General features: G+C 35.6%; 1 protein-coding gene across 1 annotated transcript; it reads left to right on the top strand.

Annotated features, from left to right (window-relative positions):
• Nucleotides 1-605: 605 nt before the first annotated feature.
• Nucleotides 606-19,453, top strand: dhx34 (DEAH (Asp-Glu-Ala-His) box polypeptide 34). The gene is made up of 16 exons (XM_051135320.1): nt 606-1,485; nt 2,881-3,192; nt 3,274-3,528; nt 4,118-4,220; nt 5,532-5,749; nt 5,897-6,071; nt 6,163-6,356; nt 6,631-6,732; nt 6,816-7,082; nt 8,706-8,879; nt 8,987-9,092; nt 9,181-9,287; nt 15,138-15,419; nt 16,949-17,134; nt 17,234-17,375; nt 19,213-19,453. Exons 1-16 carry the CDS (start codon nt 790-792, stop codon nt 19,341-19,343), a joined length of 3,450 nt encoding a protein of 1,149 aa, XP_050991277.1. The 5' UTR covers nt 606-789; the 3' UTR covers nt 19,344-19,453.
• Nucleotides 19,454-19,570: the final 117 nt, after the last annotated feature.

Below are 19,570 nucleotides of genomic sequence, written 5' to 3'. Positions count from 1 at the left end.
ATTATTCTGCTTTTTCAGTTTTATAACAACTTGATAACTTGTATTGTGCCTTGAGATGCTTGTGCTTTTCTTTAATAAAAAATAAATAAATAAAAATCTCGAACACTACTCACAGCCATTATAAAGCTTAAAAAAACGCCCGAACTCAGTCCGATGGTATTCGTCCGAAAGAAGAAAGTCAAATACACATAGGATGGCTTGAAGGTCTGTAACTCATGGAGTAATTTCATTTTTGGGTAAACTATTTATTTCCAATTTTTTCCAAGTTTTACCAAAATTACGTTTGGTTTTCCTCATTTATTTTATTTTGTACAAAAACAAGTTAAGTTAGGTCAAAAACTACGTGTAACGTTATTTATATAAGAACTATAAAAAGTTTGTTTGATATCGTTTTTTACATGACACTGCTGTCATGTTACTGGAAAAAAGACATTTACTAATGCAAGAGCGATACAGGCTTCTTTGCACTCCACAAACGCTTTTCACCCACAGTAATTGTTTTAATGTTGTATTGCATTTCAATATGCAGAATACTTGCGGTGTTTGTGTAGGAACTATTATGTGTGGACACGGCGCGGTATCCGGACTGTAAACACAGACGGACCAGAAACGGTCCCTTCAAGTTAACGCTCCTGCAATGCACCGTTTCGAGAAGCGTAAAATATGATAAAATGTAGCCATCATAATCCACTATAAATATTAACTATGGTAATGTGAAATTAGTGTGAGGTGAATATTTGGCCAGCCGTGCGCGTTAGTGGAAGTGACGTAATTGAAAGTTTATTTTAGATGTCCCATGAACGAAATGAGAGTCGGAGCTGGGACTGGGACAGTCCTCAGTGTCGAGCCCAGCTGGACGAGGTGTTTTTCCGCCAGCATGACTACATCCAGGCGGGCAGCGCTGAGCACAAGGAATTCTGGAGCTTCTTTGAGCGCTTCCAGAGATTCAAAGCCAAGAGAGAGATGTCAGCAGCCAAATCCAGCAGGCAAGAATCACACGAGGAGAAAGCCAGGAAAAAGTCTGGATCTGTGGATCTGGGGCTTCCGAAGGACTATGATGCCAGGTACAGGATCAACATCTCGGTGTGCTCCAAAGACATAGAAGAGCGCCTGGGAGGATCTAAGCACAAGAGGCGCAGGGACTCCTCTGGTCCTGGCAAGCAGGAGATCACAGACTGTCGTCTTGCCCTCCTCCATTTCCTAGATTTCAACCAGAAGCAGAGCTTCAATAAGCTTTCCAAGTTAAGAAAGGAGCAGAAGAGCCTCCCTATCTTCCAGTACCGGGACAAGATAGTGGATCTGGTGAGGACTCATCCTGTGGTGGTGGTGGCTGGAGACACAGGATGTGGAAAGTCCACACAGGTGCCCCAGTATCTGATGGCATCAGGGTTCGACCACATAGCTTGTACTCAACCACGTCGCATCGCTTGCATCTCACTGGCCAAGAGAGTCAGCTTTGAGAGCCTCAACCAGTACGGCTCCAAGGTACAAAGATCTTTATTGTCTTTATTGCGTTTAAATTAATTTTATTTACTAGTTTTAGTACAAGGTCATTTTTTAGTACTTTTGGCATTATGGAAATAAGAATTAAGAATGAAAATGTACATAACTTATGCAAATGAATGCAAAAAGTCTTAAATGTTAACTTTTCTTTTTGCATAGAAGTTTTTTATGGCTAATAATAGTTATTAAGAAAAAATTCTACACAAAGTAAAGGAAATAATTAATACAAATAAATAATTTTACATATATATACTCTTAACAATTATAAACCTGTGTACCTGAAGGTATATAATTATTAACAGAAATACTATATAAAGAATTAACTAACTATAACTATACATTTGAGGTCAAAAGTTTACATACACCTTGCAGAATCTGCAAAATGTTAATTATTTTACTAAAATAAGAGGGATCATACAAAATGCATGCTATTTTTTATTTAGTACTGGCCTGAATAAGATATTTCACATAAAAGATGTTTACATACAGTCCACAAGAGAAAATAATAGTTGAATTTATAAAAATGCCCCCCCGTTTATAAGTTTACATACACTTGATTCTTAATACTATGTTGTTACCTGAATGATCCACAGCTGTGTTTTTTTTTTTTTTTGTTTAGTGATGTTGTTCATGAGTCCCTTGTTTGTCCTGAACAGTTAAACTGCCTGCTGTTTTTCAGAAAAATCCTTTAGGTCCCACATTTCCTTCTGAAGCATCAGTGAGCGTTTGAACCTTCGGTAATAGTTGCATATGAGTCCCTCATTTGTCCTCAGTGTGAAAATATGGATCTCAAAATCATACAGTCTTTGTTGGAAAGGGTTCAAATACACAAAAAAGCTTAAAAACCAAAGACTTTGTGGGACCTGAAGGATTTTTCTGAAGAACAGTAGGCAGTTTAACTGTTCAGGACAAATAACGGACTCTCACTAAACAAAAAAAACACAGCTGTGGATCATCCAGGTAACAACACAGTATTAAGAATCAAGTGTATGTAAACCTCTGAACAGGGTCATTTTTATAAATTCAACAATTATTTTCTCTTGTGGACTATTTGTAAGCATCTTTATGTGAAATATCTTATTCAGGTCAGTACTAAACAAAAACTAACATGCATTTTGTATGATCTCTCTTATTTTAGTAAAATAATTAACATTTTGCAGATTCTGCAAGGTGTATGTAAACTTATGACCTCAACTGTAACTATAATAATTAACAGAATCACTATACAAAAGAAAAGTGGTTAATAAAAAAATGTAGTATATCACAGTATATGGAAAGAAAGTTCATACAAAATGCAAATAGACTGAGTTAAGAATCACAGCAGGGAAAATTGTTTAAAAATTAGTTGGAAAAACATTTTGTATGTTCTGTCTTTAGGTTGGGTACCAGATCCGCTTTGAAACCAGCCGCACCACGGCTACCAAACTCCTGTTCCTGACCGAGGGTCTCCTGCTCCGGCAGATCCAGCAAGACGCTTCCTTGGGCCAGTACCAGGTGCTGATCGTGGATGAGGTGCATGAAAGACACCTGCATTGTGATTTTCTGCTGGGAGTGCTGCGTTCCCTTCTGCCTTTGCGTCCAGATCTGCGGCTGGTTCTCATGTCGGCCACCATCAACATCAAACTCTTCTCCAGCTATTTTAACAATGCACCCGTTCTGCAGGTTCCAGGCAGACTCTTCCCCATTCAGGTGAGCTTTCAATACAGAGTGTGCAGGTTTGTTTTTTGTTAATTAATAGCACTGAAGTTTCTCCTGTGCTTGTATGTGTAGGTGATCTACCAGCCCATTCCTCCAGAAGAGCAGGTGTCCCGTTCTGAGAAACTAGACCCGCGGCCGTATCTGCGTGTGCTGCAGGGTATTGACCAGCGGTATCCACCGGAGGAAAGAGGAGATCTGCTGCTGTTCCTCAGCGGAGTGGCCGAGATCTCCACTATCCAGGAGGCTTGTCAGACATACGCCACACACACGCAGCGCTGGATCGTCCTCCCATTGCACAGCACACTCTCACTAGCCCAGCAGGATAAGGTAATCTGGTTCATTCAGAATAATGAGATTCTTCATGATCTTTAAGCATTAGATGTTTTTTAAATAGCTTTTAATCAGTGATTCTCATTGCCACTCTTTCTTCTTTTGCTGTTCATAAGTTTAGAGTCAATACAATTTTTTTTTCACTGAAAGAAATTTTTCAGCAAGGATGCTTAATATTGATCAAAAGTCACAGTAAAGACATTTAGAATGTTATGAAAGATTCTATTTCAAATAAATGCTGTTCTTACAAACATTGTTAATCAAAGAATCCTGGAAAAAGTACATCAAAAATATTATACAGCAAAAACTGATTGATAATAATAAGAAATATTAATCAGCATATTAGTATGGTTTCTGAAGACGGGCGTAATAATGCAGAAAATTCAGATTTGCCATCACAAAAAAATTTAATTTTAAATTATAATAATATTCCTGTTTTTGCTTCCTTATTGTATAAATTATTTGCCTTAGTGAGCGCAAGAGACTTCTTTCAAAAACATTTAAAAGTCTTACTAAACCCAAACATTTGAACGATATGTGAAATATGTCAATATATTAATTTTAAATAATTTCTCTATTTCTTCAGGTGTTTGACATTGCACCCCCAGGTGTGAGAAAATGCATAATTTCTACCAATATTGCTGAGACCTCAGTCACTATAGATGGAGTGCGCTTTGTGGTCGATTCAGGTACCAGTTGTATTGTTTTCCGGGGTTTTTTTAAATATACTTTGTCATTTTAAAGTTTCAAATTATCTAAAAAAAAAAAGAGACATTTTTAAATATAAAAAAATCAAAATAGTATGTAAAGATATATTCCATGGGTTTATAATCATGAACAAAATCACTGTGCAAATAAATGGAAGTGGTTAATAAAACAATGATAATTTTATTATTTTACCAGTAGAATATAAATTATATATGCTTATGTATAGGTTCATAATCTTTACCAGAAATACTAAGTGGAAAAAAATGTAATGTATAGTAGTATATAAAACATATAGCTATAATTAAAAGAATCACTAAACAAAGAAAAGTGGTTATTAAAAAAATATGATATAATTATCACACTATATGCCAAGAATACAAAACGCAAATGGACTACAACAGAGGAAAATACATTTTTTTTAAGTACAAAAAAAATCAGGGTTTCCGCAAGTCTTAAAAAGTCGTAAATTTAGTTGTTTAGTGTCAAATTTTAGTTTAGTGTCAATTTTAAGGCCATAAAATGTCTTTAATGGTACAAGAAAATCTTAATTATGATTTCAAGAGGTTGAAAATTTGGGGACAGAAAGACAAGAATTGCAATATAGCTTTACGATTAAACTTCAAAAGGCTATGATTTCACTGAATAAATGTGAGCACTGCACGTTTCAGAGTCAGGTGCTGCACTGCTTTTGCGGTAAAACGCTATATTTCTGCCGTTCCAAAAGCGCCACCTGCTGGCAGAGAATTATTGTACATTTTCAATCAGCTGCTGTTTTTGTTTAGACCAATGCGGAAAATCAGCATGAGTTATAAATGTGAAACGATGGATCTACAAGAAGCTAATGCATTATAAAAATCTAAACAATTAAGACACTAAGAAATATTTGATAAGATAATGTAAATTAATATAATAATTTATACTTTTGACTCATCTCTTTTCTAAAAAAATGGTTTAAAGACTGAAATGTTAAGTTTATCATTTTATAAAACTTTTTGTTTTTTGAAAACCTGTATCTGAACTGCAAATCATTCTTTTTATGGTCATTTTGTGTTTTAATATGTTACCAAATACATTGCCCTACCCTGTTCATACGGCATTAATTTTATTAGATCTTAAAAAGGTCTTGAAAAGTCTTACATTTGATTTTTAAAGTCCTGCAAATACCCTAAAATATATTGAAATATTTTATTAAAAATGTAAAGATTTTATCAGACCCTGTCACCAAGTTTCATTCTCCTTTTCAAAAATGTTTGCTTTTTCTCTGTTGGAACATCATTGATGTTTCTTAATAGGAAAGGTGAAAGAGATGAGTTTTGATCCAAAAGCCAAGATGCAGAGACTGCAGGAGTTCTGGATCAGCAGGGCCAGTTCTGAACAGAGGAAGGGACGAGCAGGCAGAACAGGACCGGGAGTCTGTTACCGACTCTACTCTGAATCTGATTACGACGCCTTCGCCCCATATCCTGTTCCTGAGATCCACAGGGTGGCGCTAGACTCCCTCATCCTACAGGTGCTCTTTCACATCTGGAGGAACACACGTTTGGTTTCAAGTCTATTAAAACTATGCTTTTATTTCAAGAGGCATAATGTTATCAGATAATTATAATAATACGATGAGAAGCGGGACTAATACATGATTCAAATGATGTTTTTGCAGATGAAGAGCATGGGTCTGGGTGACCCTCGCACTTTTGTTTTCATAGACCCTCCTCCCGCTTCTAGTATTCAGACTGCGGTGACGTATCTGAAAGAACAGGGGGCGCTAGATGAACACGGGGAGCTCACCTCCATTGGCAGGCTGCTGGCTCAGCTGCCTGTGGATGTGGTAATTGGTAAAGAGCCCATAGCTGCTGTTTTGTGTAGTTAGTTGAGCTTGTTAATGTGTCAAGGTCATTGTTAATGCTCCTACTTGTGTTTGTCCAGGAAAAATGTTGGTTTTGGGTTCAGTCTTCAACCTGGTGGAGCCAGTGTTGACGGTTGCCGCTGCACTGAGTGTCCAGTCTCCATTTCTGCGCAGCGCTCAGAACAACCCCGACTGCTTTACCGCGCGCCAGCCCCTGAACAGCAACCAGGGCGACCCCTTCACTTTAATGAACACCTTTAATGCCTGGGTGCAGGTCAGTTTTTTGACCTGTTTGTCTATTTAATTGTGCATCAGAAACAGTGTCATAACTATAAGAGCTATAACTTTCAATTCTGACAACAAAAAAAATATTAGAGAAATCTAAAACCCAGAATTGTGAGATAAAAATTTAGAACAGCGAGAAATAAAGCCATAAATTCACAGTGTACAGTTAAAGTTTAACTTTAAGTGAGCATTAGATGACATCAAAGGTAACCTAAATGTAAAAATTGGGAAAAATAACTATATTTTCTATCCAATATCAACAGGTGAAAGCAGACAGAGGAAGTGGCTCCAGAAAGTGGTGCAGAAGGAGAGGGCTGGAAGAACAGAGGCTTTACGAGATGGTCAACCTCAGACGACAGTTCAAAGTCAGCAGCTTTTGATCAAATAACAGCTTTAGCTGCGTTAGCCCATGTGACTGACCTTGACAGTGTCATCTGGTTCCTTACAGGAGCTGCTGCGGACTCATGGTCTGCTGGAGGTAGATACAGGCAGGAGGACAGAACCGCAGGACCGAGCCCGGCGCAGAGAGAGACTTACGGAGAGACAGAAGCTCCACCAGCTGAAACGAGACCATGAGCTCCAGGAGAACACCAAGAGGAAAGTTCTGCGCCTGGAGGAAGGACTGGAGGGAGACGCCCTCTCTGGGTCTGATGATGAGGGAGCAGGATCAAGCAAGAAGAGAAAAGATGATGGCGGACAGACTGTGGACATACAGGTGCCTCAGTTGATTTTGATTTTACATCATGAGGGGAAAAGAAAAGAGAGAGCTAAGCTAGATTCAACAGTTCACTTTAGGGCTGGGCGATTTTTCTGATTTTATTAATATATTCGATTTGAATGTTTTGACACGATTTTATTTTTTAGAAATCAAGGAATCGTGATTTTAAATAGAAATATTACCAAATGTTAGAATTAGACACTTTGACAATATGCCACTGATAATAGTAAAGAGAAAAGAACGATCCAGCGGCGTGTTGGCACAGGTGGTTAAACACTCACGTGTGATATGCTCATATTGCTAGGCGCCGTTCACACAGAATGCGCTTTCGTGTTGACAAAGATGCGAGTCATGCGATGTGGGCAGTGGAGTAGGAAAAAATGCAAGAAGATGGGAGTGAGCTTATTATTATTATTTTTTAAAGATCTATTTTTTGGCATTTTTGCCTTTATTGAGACAAGACAGATCAGAATTGACAGGAAGGGAGAGAGAGGGGAGGTGGGATCGGGAAAGGTCCTCGAGTCAGGATTTGAACACGGGACGCCCGGAGCGCAACAGCGCTGTATGTCGGCACACTGCCCACAAAGCTATCGCCACCAACAGCCAACTTATTTTAAATTGAGCGCCGCATTTTTAAACACCATTTCATGCATGATACACTGCAAGAGATGCCAGTGCAACAGTCAAACGCATCCATGTTTACATAGAAAAAACAATGGAAAAGCAGCATAATCGAATAATAAACCTGTGAACTACTACTGTAAGTCTGGTATTTTGTGTTTGCATCATGGTGACAAGCTGAAAGCTGCTGTTCTTTGTTTTAAAGACATTTATCGTTAATTATAGTCTACTGGTCTTATACCTTCAGTCATTTTGAATTTGAATTACTTTGACTTTTGAGATTTTTTTAAAGCATTTTACTCATATTATAATTACAATTTTGGTTGTTATTGACTACCATTGTATGGATAAAGAATAAAATGTCAGTCAATGGAAACCAAAACCAGCAGAAGAAAGAAATGCATACATGTTCATTTACAATAATGTTGAAATTTTGTAGCGGTTAGGGGTTGTTGTTTTTTTTTGAAGAAGAAATTAATAATTTCATTCAACAAGGATGCATTAAATTGGTCAAAAATGACAGTAAAGTTATAATACTACAAAATATTTCTAATTTAAACTTTCTGTTAAAAATACTGTAAAACATATATCGTTTCCACATAAAAAATTAAGCAGCACAACTGTTTTCAACATTGATAATAATTAGAAATGTTTCTTGAGCAGCAAATCATCATATTAGAATGATTTTGTTAAGGATTGTGTGACACTGAAGACTCGAGTAATGATGCTGAAAAATTCAGCTTTGATCACAGGACCAAATTACATTTTAAAATATATTAAATGAGAAAATAGTTATTGAAACTTATAATATTATTTAGCAAAATTACACTTTTTTTTTTTTTGACCAAATAATGCACCCTTGGTGAGAATAAGAAAACACTAATCTAAAACATTTGAATGATAAATAAATCCATTATTAAATTAAATTAATTTAAAAATATAAATATAAACATTATATATACTGTACACTTTTACTTTATTCTTGTCTGTCTCTTATAGGAAGTTAAGTTCAAACTGCGTCACAATGTGAATGAGCTGCAGGAAGCTGCATATGCCAGTGCAGATTTGTCATCACGGCAACAGTCTCTGCTCAAACTGGTGCTGTGCCGCGGTCTTTACCCACAGCTCGCCATGCCGGATGAGCACAACGCCACCCGCAAAGACTCAGAGCAGGTAACGGCTAAATACAAACAAACAAATCAAAGTTACACGTTCACATGTATGCACAGTAATTTCAGGCAACTTTGGACAACTAACATTTTTTCATGTTTATGAATTAGGTGTTCCACACACGTAATAAACAAGGTGTTGTCATCCACCCAACCAGCGTGTTTGCCAGTGACCCTGAAGTTCTGCATGTTCCTGAGCACGAGACCAGCGAGTTTGGTACACGCTCCTTTTTGCAATAAGATAGGATTCATGACGGACTCTGTCCTTTGTCTCACTCTTGTACTCTTACATTCTCTCTCTGAAGGTGCTGATAAAGGCCAGAGCAACAGGCATCAGTTACTGGCTTTCGTTACTCTGCTAGAAACAAACAAGCCTTACATCTCGAACTCTTTGCGGGTTCCAGCACTACAGGTCCGTGGCAATAGTAACCATATAGATTTTTTTTCCTCATTTGCCATTTGAACCAAGAAACACACTGAATTCTTACTTTCCCAACATTTTATTCTTCAGAAAATTAGGAATATATAAAATAGGAATATAAAATATCAGATAATGACCTTATGAAGACAAGGTTAGTTCACATTATAAAATGTCCACAAAAAAAAATGCTATATTTCTGAAATAATTCATAGTGTGTTAAATAAACAACCAAACAAATTATATATATATATATATATATATATATATATATATATATATATACATATATACTTGCAGTACTGTGCAAAAGTTTTAGGCGACTAGTATTTTCACCAGCTAAAAAAAATGGTTTAAAGTAAGTTATTTCTATCTTTTGCTGTAGTGTGTCAGTAGGAAACATCAGTTTACATTTCCAAACATTCTGTTTGCCATTAATTGTAATAATCCAGTGAGATTTTTGTTTGCACAAGGAATCTGACAACAGCCATTGATCCACACAGAGATCTGATCTCATCATCATCCAGTCTGTCTCTGGAATGACATGAAGAAACAGAAAAACTGAGACAGACTAAATCCAGAAGAACTGTGGCAATGTCTCCAAGATGCTTCAAGAGACCTACCTGCAAAGCTACCTGAAAAATTTTGCGCAAGTGAACCTAGGGCAAAAGCTGCTATAAACGCAAAGCATGGTCGCACCAAATGTTGATTTCATTTAGTTAATAGAAGGTAATTGATAAAGAAAATCTATTTATGACAGCATCCTCGTTTTACAGCATTTTTACACAAGTGCCTAAAACTTTTAACAGTGCTGCAGCTTTGCAGGTAGGTTTCTTGAAGCATCCAGGAGACTTTGTCACAGTTCTTGTGGATTTAGTCTGTTGTCAGACTCCTTGTGCAAACAAAAATCTCACTAGATTATTACAATTAGTGGCAAACAGAATGTTTGGAAATGTAAACCGATATTTTTTACTGACATACTACAGCAAAAGATAGAAATAACTTACTTTAAACCATTTTTTAGCTGGTGAAAATACTAGTGGCCTAAAACTTTTGCACAGCACTGTATATGTATATACATACATATATCTATCTATCTATCTATCAGTGGCGGCTACTGGTCTGTCAAATAGGGGAAGCTCATTTTCGGCCTACATCGTAAAATTGTCTATTTATTTATTCACAAGAATGTGCCTTATTGTCATAAGTCACAATGCAAACAATCGTAAAAAAAAAAGCTTTAGTTTTATTATGCAAAATATGATGTATTTTTTCTTTTAGTCAGATGCTACTATATAGTATAAATATTTTGCAATTTAAATAAGGTTATTATGGAGATTTATTTATTTATTTATTTCTAAAGTATTTTAATAGAAATATAAGGTTTCATTATGTTATGTTAAAATTTTTCAAGATTACTATATATATATATATATATATATATATATATATATATTTATATTAATTTATAGTCATCCTCCATGTTAATATTTAATGTAGTAATCTATATATATATATTGATTACTACATTAAATATTAACATGAATGAATGAATGAACGATCTAAAAAAAATATTAAACTCTGTAAAAGTGAAACAAGGAATGTGGTGTATAATTGTGTGAAATGTATGATGAAAATCAAGCAATTTCGCCAAGCAAATATAAAGAAATAGGTTGCAGCAGTTTTATTTCGACTGAACTTGAGAAATCCACGATGGGACTGAGCGCGAATAGCTTCAGCGATTCCTTATAGTACAAAATCGCTGTCAGTCAAAAGGAGATGCAATCTTTCGACAGACCCTCCAATCATCACGCAGAAGCTCGGAGTCCAGGCCAGCCCACTCCTCATTTGCTCCTCATTCACCCCCAGAGACGCTGAGCGTCCGTGGGCGGGACATAATCGCAGCGTTTATCCAATGACCGTCTAGTTTCAAAGCACTGAAAAAAAACGTTCAAAGCAGCCCCATTGAAGTCAATGGACGCTGGGCTTCAACGGGGAAATGCACTGTGACGCTACGGGAATGTATGAGAAGAAAATCAAGTCAGCCGACCTGCTATATCTAACTGATTCTGAACGAACTCGTCTTTGAGATGAACGTTTTCTAACGCATTTTTAGTCAATAAAATGTTAATACAATAGTACATAATTTGACCATTAATTTTGTGACATTATAGGGGAAGCTGAGCTTCCCTTGCAGTCTTAAAGAAATCGCCACTGCTATATATATATATATATATATATATATATATATATATATATATATATATATATACATATATTAACTTTGAGAAATGTATTTAAAACATTTTTAAAATTAATAAAATGTGTACACTTATATAGTGGTGGCCAAAATTATTAGAACACTAGTATTTTCAGCAGATAAAAAATGGTTTTAAGTCAGTTCTTTCTATCTTTTGCTGTAGTGTGTCAGTAGGAAATATCAGTTTACGTTTCCAAACATTCATTTTGCCATTAACTGTAATAATCCAGTGAGATTTTAGTTTGCACAAGGAGTCTGACAACAGCCAGTGCTCCACACAGAGATCTGATCTCACCATCATCCAGTCTGTCTGGAATGAGGAACTGTGACAATGTTTTTTTAAGATGCTTTAAGAGATCTACCTGCAAAGCTACAAGAAAAACTATGCGCAAGTGCACCTAGGATGAAACACAAAGGTTGGTCACACCAAATGATGATTTAATATCGTTAACAGAAATTAATTGAAAAAGGAAATCTATTTATGACATTATTTTTGATATCATCCTCATTTTACGACATTTTTACACAGGTGCTTAAGACTTTTAACAGGACTGTAGCTTTGCAGGTAGGTTTCTTGAAGCATCTTGGAGATGTTGCCACAGTTCTTCTGGATTTAGTCTGTCTCAGTTTTTCTCTTTTTTCATGTCATTCCAGACAGACTGGATGATGGTGAGATCAGATCTCTGTGTGGAGCACTGGCTGTTGTCAGACTGCTTGTGCAAACTAAAATCTCACTGGACTATTACGATTAATGGCAAAATGAATGTTTGGAAATGTAAACTGATATTTCCTACTAACACGCCAGCAAAAGATAGAAAGAACTGACTTAAAACCATTTTTAGCTGTAAATGTTTGGGGTACGTAGGATTAAGTAATACTTTTATTCAGCAAACATGCATTCAAATGATCAGAATTGACAGTAAGAAGGCATTTCTAGTAATAAAAAAGTTTTCTATTTCAAGTAAATGCTTTTATTTTCAACTTACTATTCATCAAAGAATCTTGAAAAAATGTATTGTGGTTTCCACAAAAATATGAAGCTGTATACTGTATGTACACTATGGTTCAAAAGTTTGGGATTTTTAAAAACATTTTTTTTAAAGATGTTTCTTTTGTTTATCAAGGCTGCATTTATTTGATAAAAAAGTGAAATATTATTACAATGTAAAATAACATTTTTCTATTTTAATATACATTAAAATATGATTTATTCCTGTGACCAAAGATGAATTTTCAGCATGATTACTCCAGTCTCCAGTGTCACATGAGCCTTCAGAAATCATTCTGATATGTTAAAAAAAAAGTTGTGCTGCTTAATTTATTTTTATTTTTTGGAACCTGTGATTCTTTCTTTCAGGACTCTTTGATGAATACAAATAGAACAGAATTTATTTAAAGTAGAAATATTTTCTGGCAATATACACTACTGTTCAAAGGTTTGGGGTCAGTACATTTTTTTCTTTCTTTTATTGAAAGAAATTTATACTTTTATTCACCAAGGATGTGTTAAAGGAGAAGTCCACTTCCAGAACAACAATTCACAAATAATTTACTCACCCCCTTGTCATCCAAGATGTTCATGTCTTTCTGTCTTCAGTCGTGAAGAAATTATGGTTTTTAAGGAAAACATTTTAGGATTTTTCTCCATATAATGGACTTCATTGGTGCCCCGATTTTGAACTTCCAAAATGCAGTTTAAATGCAGCTTCAAAGGCTCTAAATGATCCCAGCCGAGGAAGAAGGGGTCTTATCTAGCGAAACGATCGGTCATGTTTTCGGAAAATAATTTTTTTTTATACTTTTTAAGCACAAAAGCTTGTGTAGCACAGGCTCTGGGATGTGCATGTGCAAAGACTAAGGAAGTGCAAGTAAGTCAAATGCTGTTTACAAACAAAAAGGTACAACAATGTCCTCCTCTCAAGTTGTAGGAGAAAATAAGATGGAGTTTTTCACCATACTCAGCACACAGACAATGAACTTACACGTGATTCGTAGTAGTGATGGGAAATTCAGATCATTTTACCTGGGACCTTTGAGTCTTGTTCAGCAAAATGAACGGGTCTTTTTTCGAGTCATTTCGTTCATTTTAGCAAAATATAATTAAAATGTTACACATCTACTGCTTACACAAACATTCATCACACTACAAACAAAACAAAACTATAATGCTATAAGAAACAGAAAAGATTAATTCATTGTTTACCTGGGTCTTTAGTCTATGATTAGCTCACCTCACCTCTCATCTGACAAGTTTTCAGGTTTGAGTTGTTCGTTCATCACTTGACAGCCCCATAAGATGAATGAACGACTCGAAAACATGAAGACTTGAAACAGGTGAACTAATTCCAGAACAGAACCTAATAGGATGTTGCGCATGCACAACTGAATGAATCCCTCCCCGACATGACTCGTTCTTCCCGAGTCACATTAAAGATTTGTTCAAAATGAAAGAATCGTTCAAGAATCACCCATCACTAATTCGTAGCGTCATGGACGTTCATCCCGGAGCCTGTGCTACACAAGCTTTTGTGCTTAAAAAGTATACACATTTTTATTTTTCGAAAAAAATGACGGATCGTTTCGCTAGATAAGCCCCTTCTTCCTCGGCTGGGATCGTTTAGAGCCCTTTGAAGCCGCATTTAAACTGCATTTTGGAAGTTCAAAATTGGAGCACCAATGAAGTCCATTATATGGAGAAAAATCCTGAAATGTTTTTCCTCAAAAACCATAATTTCTTAACTACTGAAGACAGAAAGACATGAGCATCTTGGATGACAAGGGGGTGAATAAATTATTTGTGAATTGTTGTTCTAGAAGTGGACTTCTCCTTTAAATTGATAAAAAAGTGATAGCAAAGACTTTAGTTAGAAAAGATTTCTATTCTGAATAAATGCTGTTCTTTTTAACCTTTTATTTATCAAAGAATCCTGAAAAATATTTGGCAGCACAACTATTTCCAACATAGATAATTTTAATCATTTAATAAATCAGCATATTAGAATGATTTATGAAGGATCAGGTGACATTTAAGATTCGAGTAATGGCTGATGAAAACCATTTGCATCACAGGAATAAATTATAATTTAAAGTATATTAAAATAGAAAACATGTTATTGTAATAACGTTTCGAATATCATTGTTTTTTGTTGTAGTTGTTGTTGTTGTTTTGTATTTTTGATGAGCATAAAAGAGACTTCTTTAAAAAACATTACAAGTCTTACTGATCCCAAACGGCAGTGTAGTTTATTCATTTTTTTCTTAGTACAAGTTAAACTTAATGAAAACAAAAATGAAAACTAGCTGAAATAAAATAAAATAATAACTCAAGCTTATTTTATTTCAAGCAATAAAAATGAACTTTTATGGCTTAGTTAGGTTTAGTTAACTGCAATAAATTACATTTTAAAATATATTAAAATTTATAAAAATACATTTTATATATGTTATGCCTTATTTTCGACCATTAAATGTAGCCCTTTTAATCATAAGAGAGTTCTTTAAAAAATATTTGAACTTTTGAAGTATGTTGCTAAGGAAATGTAAAGTCCTTTTTCTTTATCTTAAACACTCTTTTTTTGTCGCAGGCGCTGCTGCTGGTGGCCAACTCGGTGGACAGTAATGCTGACTGTACGCGGGTGGTGGTGGATGGCTGGCTGGAGCTGGGCTTGACTGACGCGGACTCTGCCCTGAAGGTGCTCTCGTCGGCCCTCAGTCTGCGGGGTGAATGGGAGAGGCTGCTTCAGGCTCAGCTCGGACAGGCCGGAACGGGTTCCTCCGCTGGACTCGGGTCCGGTGGGCCCAAAGTGTCCCGCAGAGAACTGGATAAGCTCTGTGAGGGACTCGTGCGGTTTCTGCTCTACACCGAGGTAATGAGGCAAACATCATAATGCATCTGTATTATTAATCGGGATCAAACACACACAATACTGACCAGTGGTGGGCAGTAACGAAGTGGTTGTAATTCGTTACTGTACTTAAGTACATTTTTCAAGTATCTGTACTTTACTGGAGTACTTTTATTTTGAGTAACTTTCACTTTTACTTCATTACATTCCAAAGCGTAAGATCGTACTTTTTACTTCACTACATTTCATAAACATATCGTTACCTCTTATAATATATCACATGCTCTGAGACGCACAAGCGGTGTCTGATTCATGAACAAACTGATTCTTTTCAATGAACCTGTTAATCTGATTCGCCAATCGCACCAAAGGATTCATTCACGAATTGGAATGATCCGATTGCAGCTGTTCTCGAGTCGACAACTCACTGATTCAAATGATCCGTTTAGAGCGAGTCTCCAGTGAACTGAATTCACAAGTAAGAATCGGGAGATCTCGTGCGCGCGCGCGACTGATGCTGCGAAAAGTAAGTTACTAATGTCGAATTTTAGGATTAATTATTATAACTGAAAATCATATTTAGGTCAAAGCTGTCCGTTGTTTAAGGTGATCTGTTTAAGCGTACTGAAATGCTTGAATTCAAAGACGGCTTAAATAAAATAACTCATGCACGTTCATATTCCTCCCTGATGTAACGTTAGCAGTTTTATTAAAATGCTACGCATGTAGCGCTACGTGACGTCTGTTTTTATATTGTTTAGCAACAGTATACATTTTTATATTGTTTGGATCAGCTGAAGTAGACAGATATGAATGTTTATTCAACCATACTGAAAATAAGTAAATATTGTTAGCTGATGCTAACTGTGTAGCTGCTTGCTGGTGCTAAGTTGAGATAATTTTTTAGATATAAAGTCCACATATTTTTATTCAACCACCTAGATAGATTACATCCGAGGGAAAAAGAAAGGATGTGATGTTCAGAACATGGTAACTACAGTAATTATTGAAGTGGGAAGTGATGCCCTCTGGGGGCATTTGGCCAGGGGTGTTTTTACATGGACAATATTTGAAAGGAAAAAATCATTATGATAATATAATTATATTTTCCTTAAAATGTTCTTGTTAACTTCAGTCCTTATTCTCAAGTCATATATAACTGTGATGTTATGCAAAACAAGCTTTACTTGTTCACACTTTTTTCTTACTGTTGAAAATATGATGGTCAAATCTGTTTTCTCTCAGGTACATTGCTGTGTAAGCTTCACATTGAATATTACTACATCACTCTCGTCAACATAGTCCATATCAACAACAGTAGGATTATAAAAAAATGTGCTGCCTATATAAAATTGCAAAATAAATCTATCAGTACTTTTTTACTTAAGTACATAAAAAATCGGGTACTTTTGTACTTTCACTCGAGTAAAATTGAAAGAGGAGCACTTTTACTTTTACTGGAGTAATATTTTATTATACGTATCTGTACTTTTACTCGAGTACTCAAATTGTGTACTTCGTCCACCACTGATACTGACTTTCTCTCATAGGTTAGTTACAGTCTGAGGCGTCTGGCAGCACTGGAGTCTCAGAACTTGTACATCGGACCACAGCTGGATCCGGATCTGTCTTCCGCTTCGGCTATCGGCTCTCTGTTTCCTGGCATGAAGGCTGAACCGGATCCCATTAAAGGAGGCCTGCGTTTGTGCAGCTACTTCACCTACAACTGTCTGTGTGTAAGTGCTCTTTCCTCTGACAGGATGTGCTCAAAAGCCTTTTCTTTCTCAGAAGTTCTCTAATAGCCCCACTTCCGATGTTTTTAATGTGTCTTGTAGGACTCTAAGGACCTGTACAGTGAATGTTTACGCACGTTTTGGAGCTGCCCTCACTGTGACCTTTATATGCCCCTGACGCCCTTGGAGCGCATGCAACACGAGGCCACCTGCAGGCCGCCGGAGGAACAACAGCCTGAGGAAGGTGAGTGGAAGGAAGCAGGATGAATCTTTTTATTTTATAAACCAGTGGTTCATCCAAACCCAAAAGGTTTTTTTTTAATTGACTATCTCTGCAGAAAAGAACATTATGATTCTTATGTCCACAAATGAGTGCAACGTTTATGAATTTTGAAGCCTAAATACAATCGGCAGAAGTAAAAAGCTAAACGTAGGCTATAAATGAACTACACCATGGTCACGACTTTAAAGTCACCACCATTAAGCAAGGATTTATTTTTAAAACCATTTTTCCTAAAGGTTTGAGTTAGAATAGTATGCAAGAGTGTGAGTATAAACACAATGAGGCTGTGAAAGTGGATTTGTGAGTAGATGAGTTTACCTGTTCGATGCGTAGACGTTTAATATCCTGACAACCTCTGTAGCCCCATTTAGCTACTTGTTAGCAACCATCTTTTTCCAGGACAATTAAATGCTTCAAAAAATAAATAGAACGTAAAAATATCTAGAGCTTGTATTAACCACAGACCTTATTTCAGGGATTTAACCAAAAACACATTTAAAAAACCCAGTGACTTAAGGATGATGGAATCAGAAGTGCTTAAATGCTGATTTGTTTCCATGTTTTGGCTTACAAAAATACTTCATCACTACAGCACTGTATTTTGTGAAGAATAAAGCCAATTTCAACAAATTTACAAAGTTTCTAAAATAAAACAGATTACATAAAAAAACGTTTTAATACTGGAAAAAAAAAAAAAAAAAAAAAAATATATATATATATATATACATATAATGGAATTTAATTATGAAAATTATACACAAATAGCTGAAATAGAAGTAAAAACAAAATGTTTGCTCCGTATTCACAACAATGTAAAAACATTTTCCATATTTTTTTATTTATTAACTGGGCTGGCTGTCAAAGATATTCTCTAAAAACCATTTATTTGGCCTAACTAACTTTATATCAAATAAAACCAAATATTTAGTTTCTTGAAATAAAATAAACATTAACTGAAATCGATACATGCAACAGCCAACAATACATTGTATGGGTCAAAATTATTGATTTTTTTTTTTTTTTAATGCCAAAACTCATTAGGAAATTAAGTAATGTTCCATGAAAATATATATTAAAACTTCATTTTTTATTAGTAATATGCATTGCTAAGAACTTCATTTGGACAACTTTAAAGGCAGTTTTCTTAATATTTAGATTTTTTTTTACCCTCAGATTGCAGATTTTCAATATATATTATTTATTTATTTATTTATTTATTTTTCCAGCTACTTACCAGGCAAATTCTCATTTAGCTGAACTACATGTTCTAAAATAACTAAAACTATATGTGACCCTGGACCACAAAGCCAGTCATAAGGGTCAGTTTTTTTTTTTTAATTAAGATGTATAAATAATCTAAACGCTGTCTAAATAAGCTTTCCATTGATGTATGGTTTGTTAGGATAGGACACTATTTGGCCGTGATACAACTATTTGAAAATCTGTAATCTGCAAAATATTGAGAAATCGCCTTTAAGTTGTCCAAATGAGATTCTTAGCAATGCATATTACTAATCAAAAATTAAGTTTTGATATATTTTTGGTAGGAAATTTACAAAATATCTTCATGATCTTTACTTAATATCCTAACGATTTTTGGATAAAAGAAAAATCGAATGTTTGACCCATACAGTATATTTTTGGCTATTGCTACAAATATACCTGTTTTACTTATGACTGGTTTTGTGATCCAGGGTCACATATAGACATTTTCATAACTCCTCTTGTCTTGGCAGTAATATTTGTACCATTTATTTTAGTTGCAAGATCACTAATCACTTTTTCTTTGTTTCAACAGAGTCTGAGACTATACAAACAGCCTCATCTTCATCAGGTCTGACTAGGGTCTACCACTGTGACATCTGCAATAAAGACCTGACTCTCACCTCAACAGAGATCCTAAAACACAAGCGCCAGCACATGTCCTGAACTCACACATGGGTACATGCCCACACTTTAAGACCTTCTCTGTCCATCCAGCTTCTGTGTATTTATATTATCTTCATTACCTTTTTAAATAAATGTGAAAACTCTCTTGATGTAAGTCTTCTACTTGCTTTTAATTGACATGCTTGGGTCCTGGAATTTGCATTACTGGGGCGCCCCCTTGTGGACAATCAAGAATGTGCGTGGTGAAAATTGACTTCTCTTAGTGG

This window comes from Labeo rohita, chromosome 18 (assembly GCF_022985175.1).
Source record: "Labeo rohita strain BAU-BD-2019 chromosome 18, IGBB_LRoh.1.0, whole genome shotgun sequence".
NCBI lineage: Eukaryota > Metazoa > Chordata > Actinopteri > Cypriniformes > Cyprinidae > Labeo > Labeo rohita.
Note: the sequence above shows the minus strand (reverse complement) of the source record. Positions and strands in the feature narration are given on the sequence as shown.

What these genes read in the sequence shown, in the direction of transcription:
- dhx34 (XM_051135320.1), top strand. Translation starts at nt 790, where the DNA reads ATGTCCCATGAACGAAATGAGAGTCGGAGCTGGGACTGGGACAGTCCT. An exon ending in ACCTCAGACGACAGTTCAAA is followed by an intron (nt 6,733 to 6,815) that starts GTCAGCAGCTTT and finishes GGTTCCTTACAG; the next exon opens with GAGCTGCTGCGGACTCATGG. An exon ending in GGTTTCTGCTCTACACCGAG is followed by an intron (nt 15,420 to 16,948) that starts GTAATGAGGCAA and finishes TTTCTCTCATAG; the next exon opens with GTTAGTTACAGTCTGAGGCG.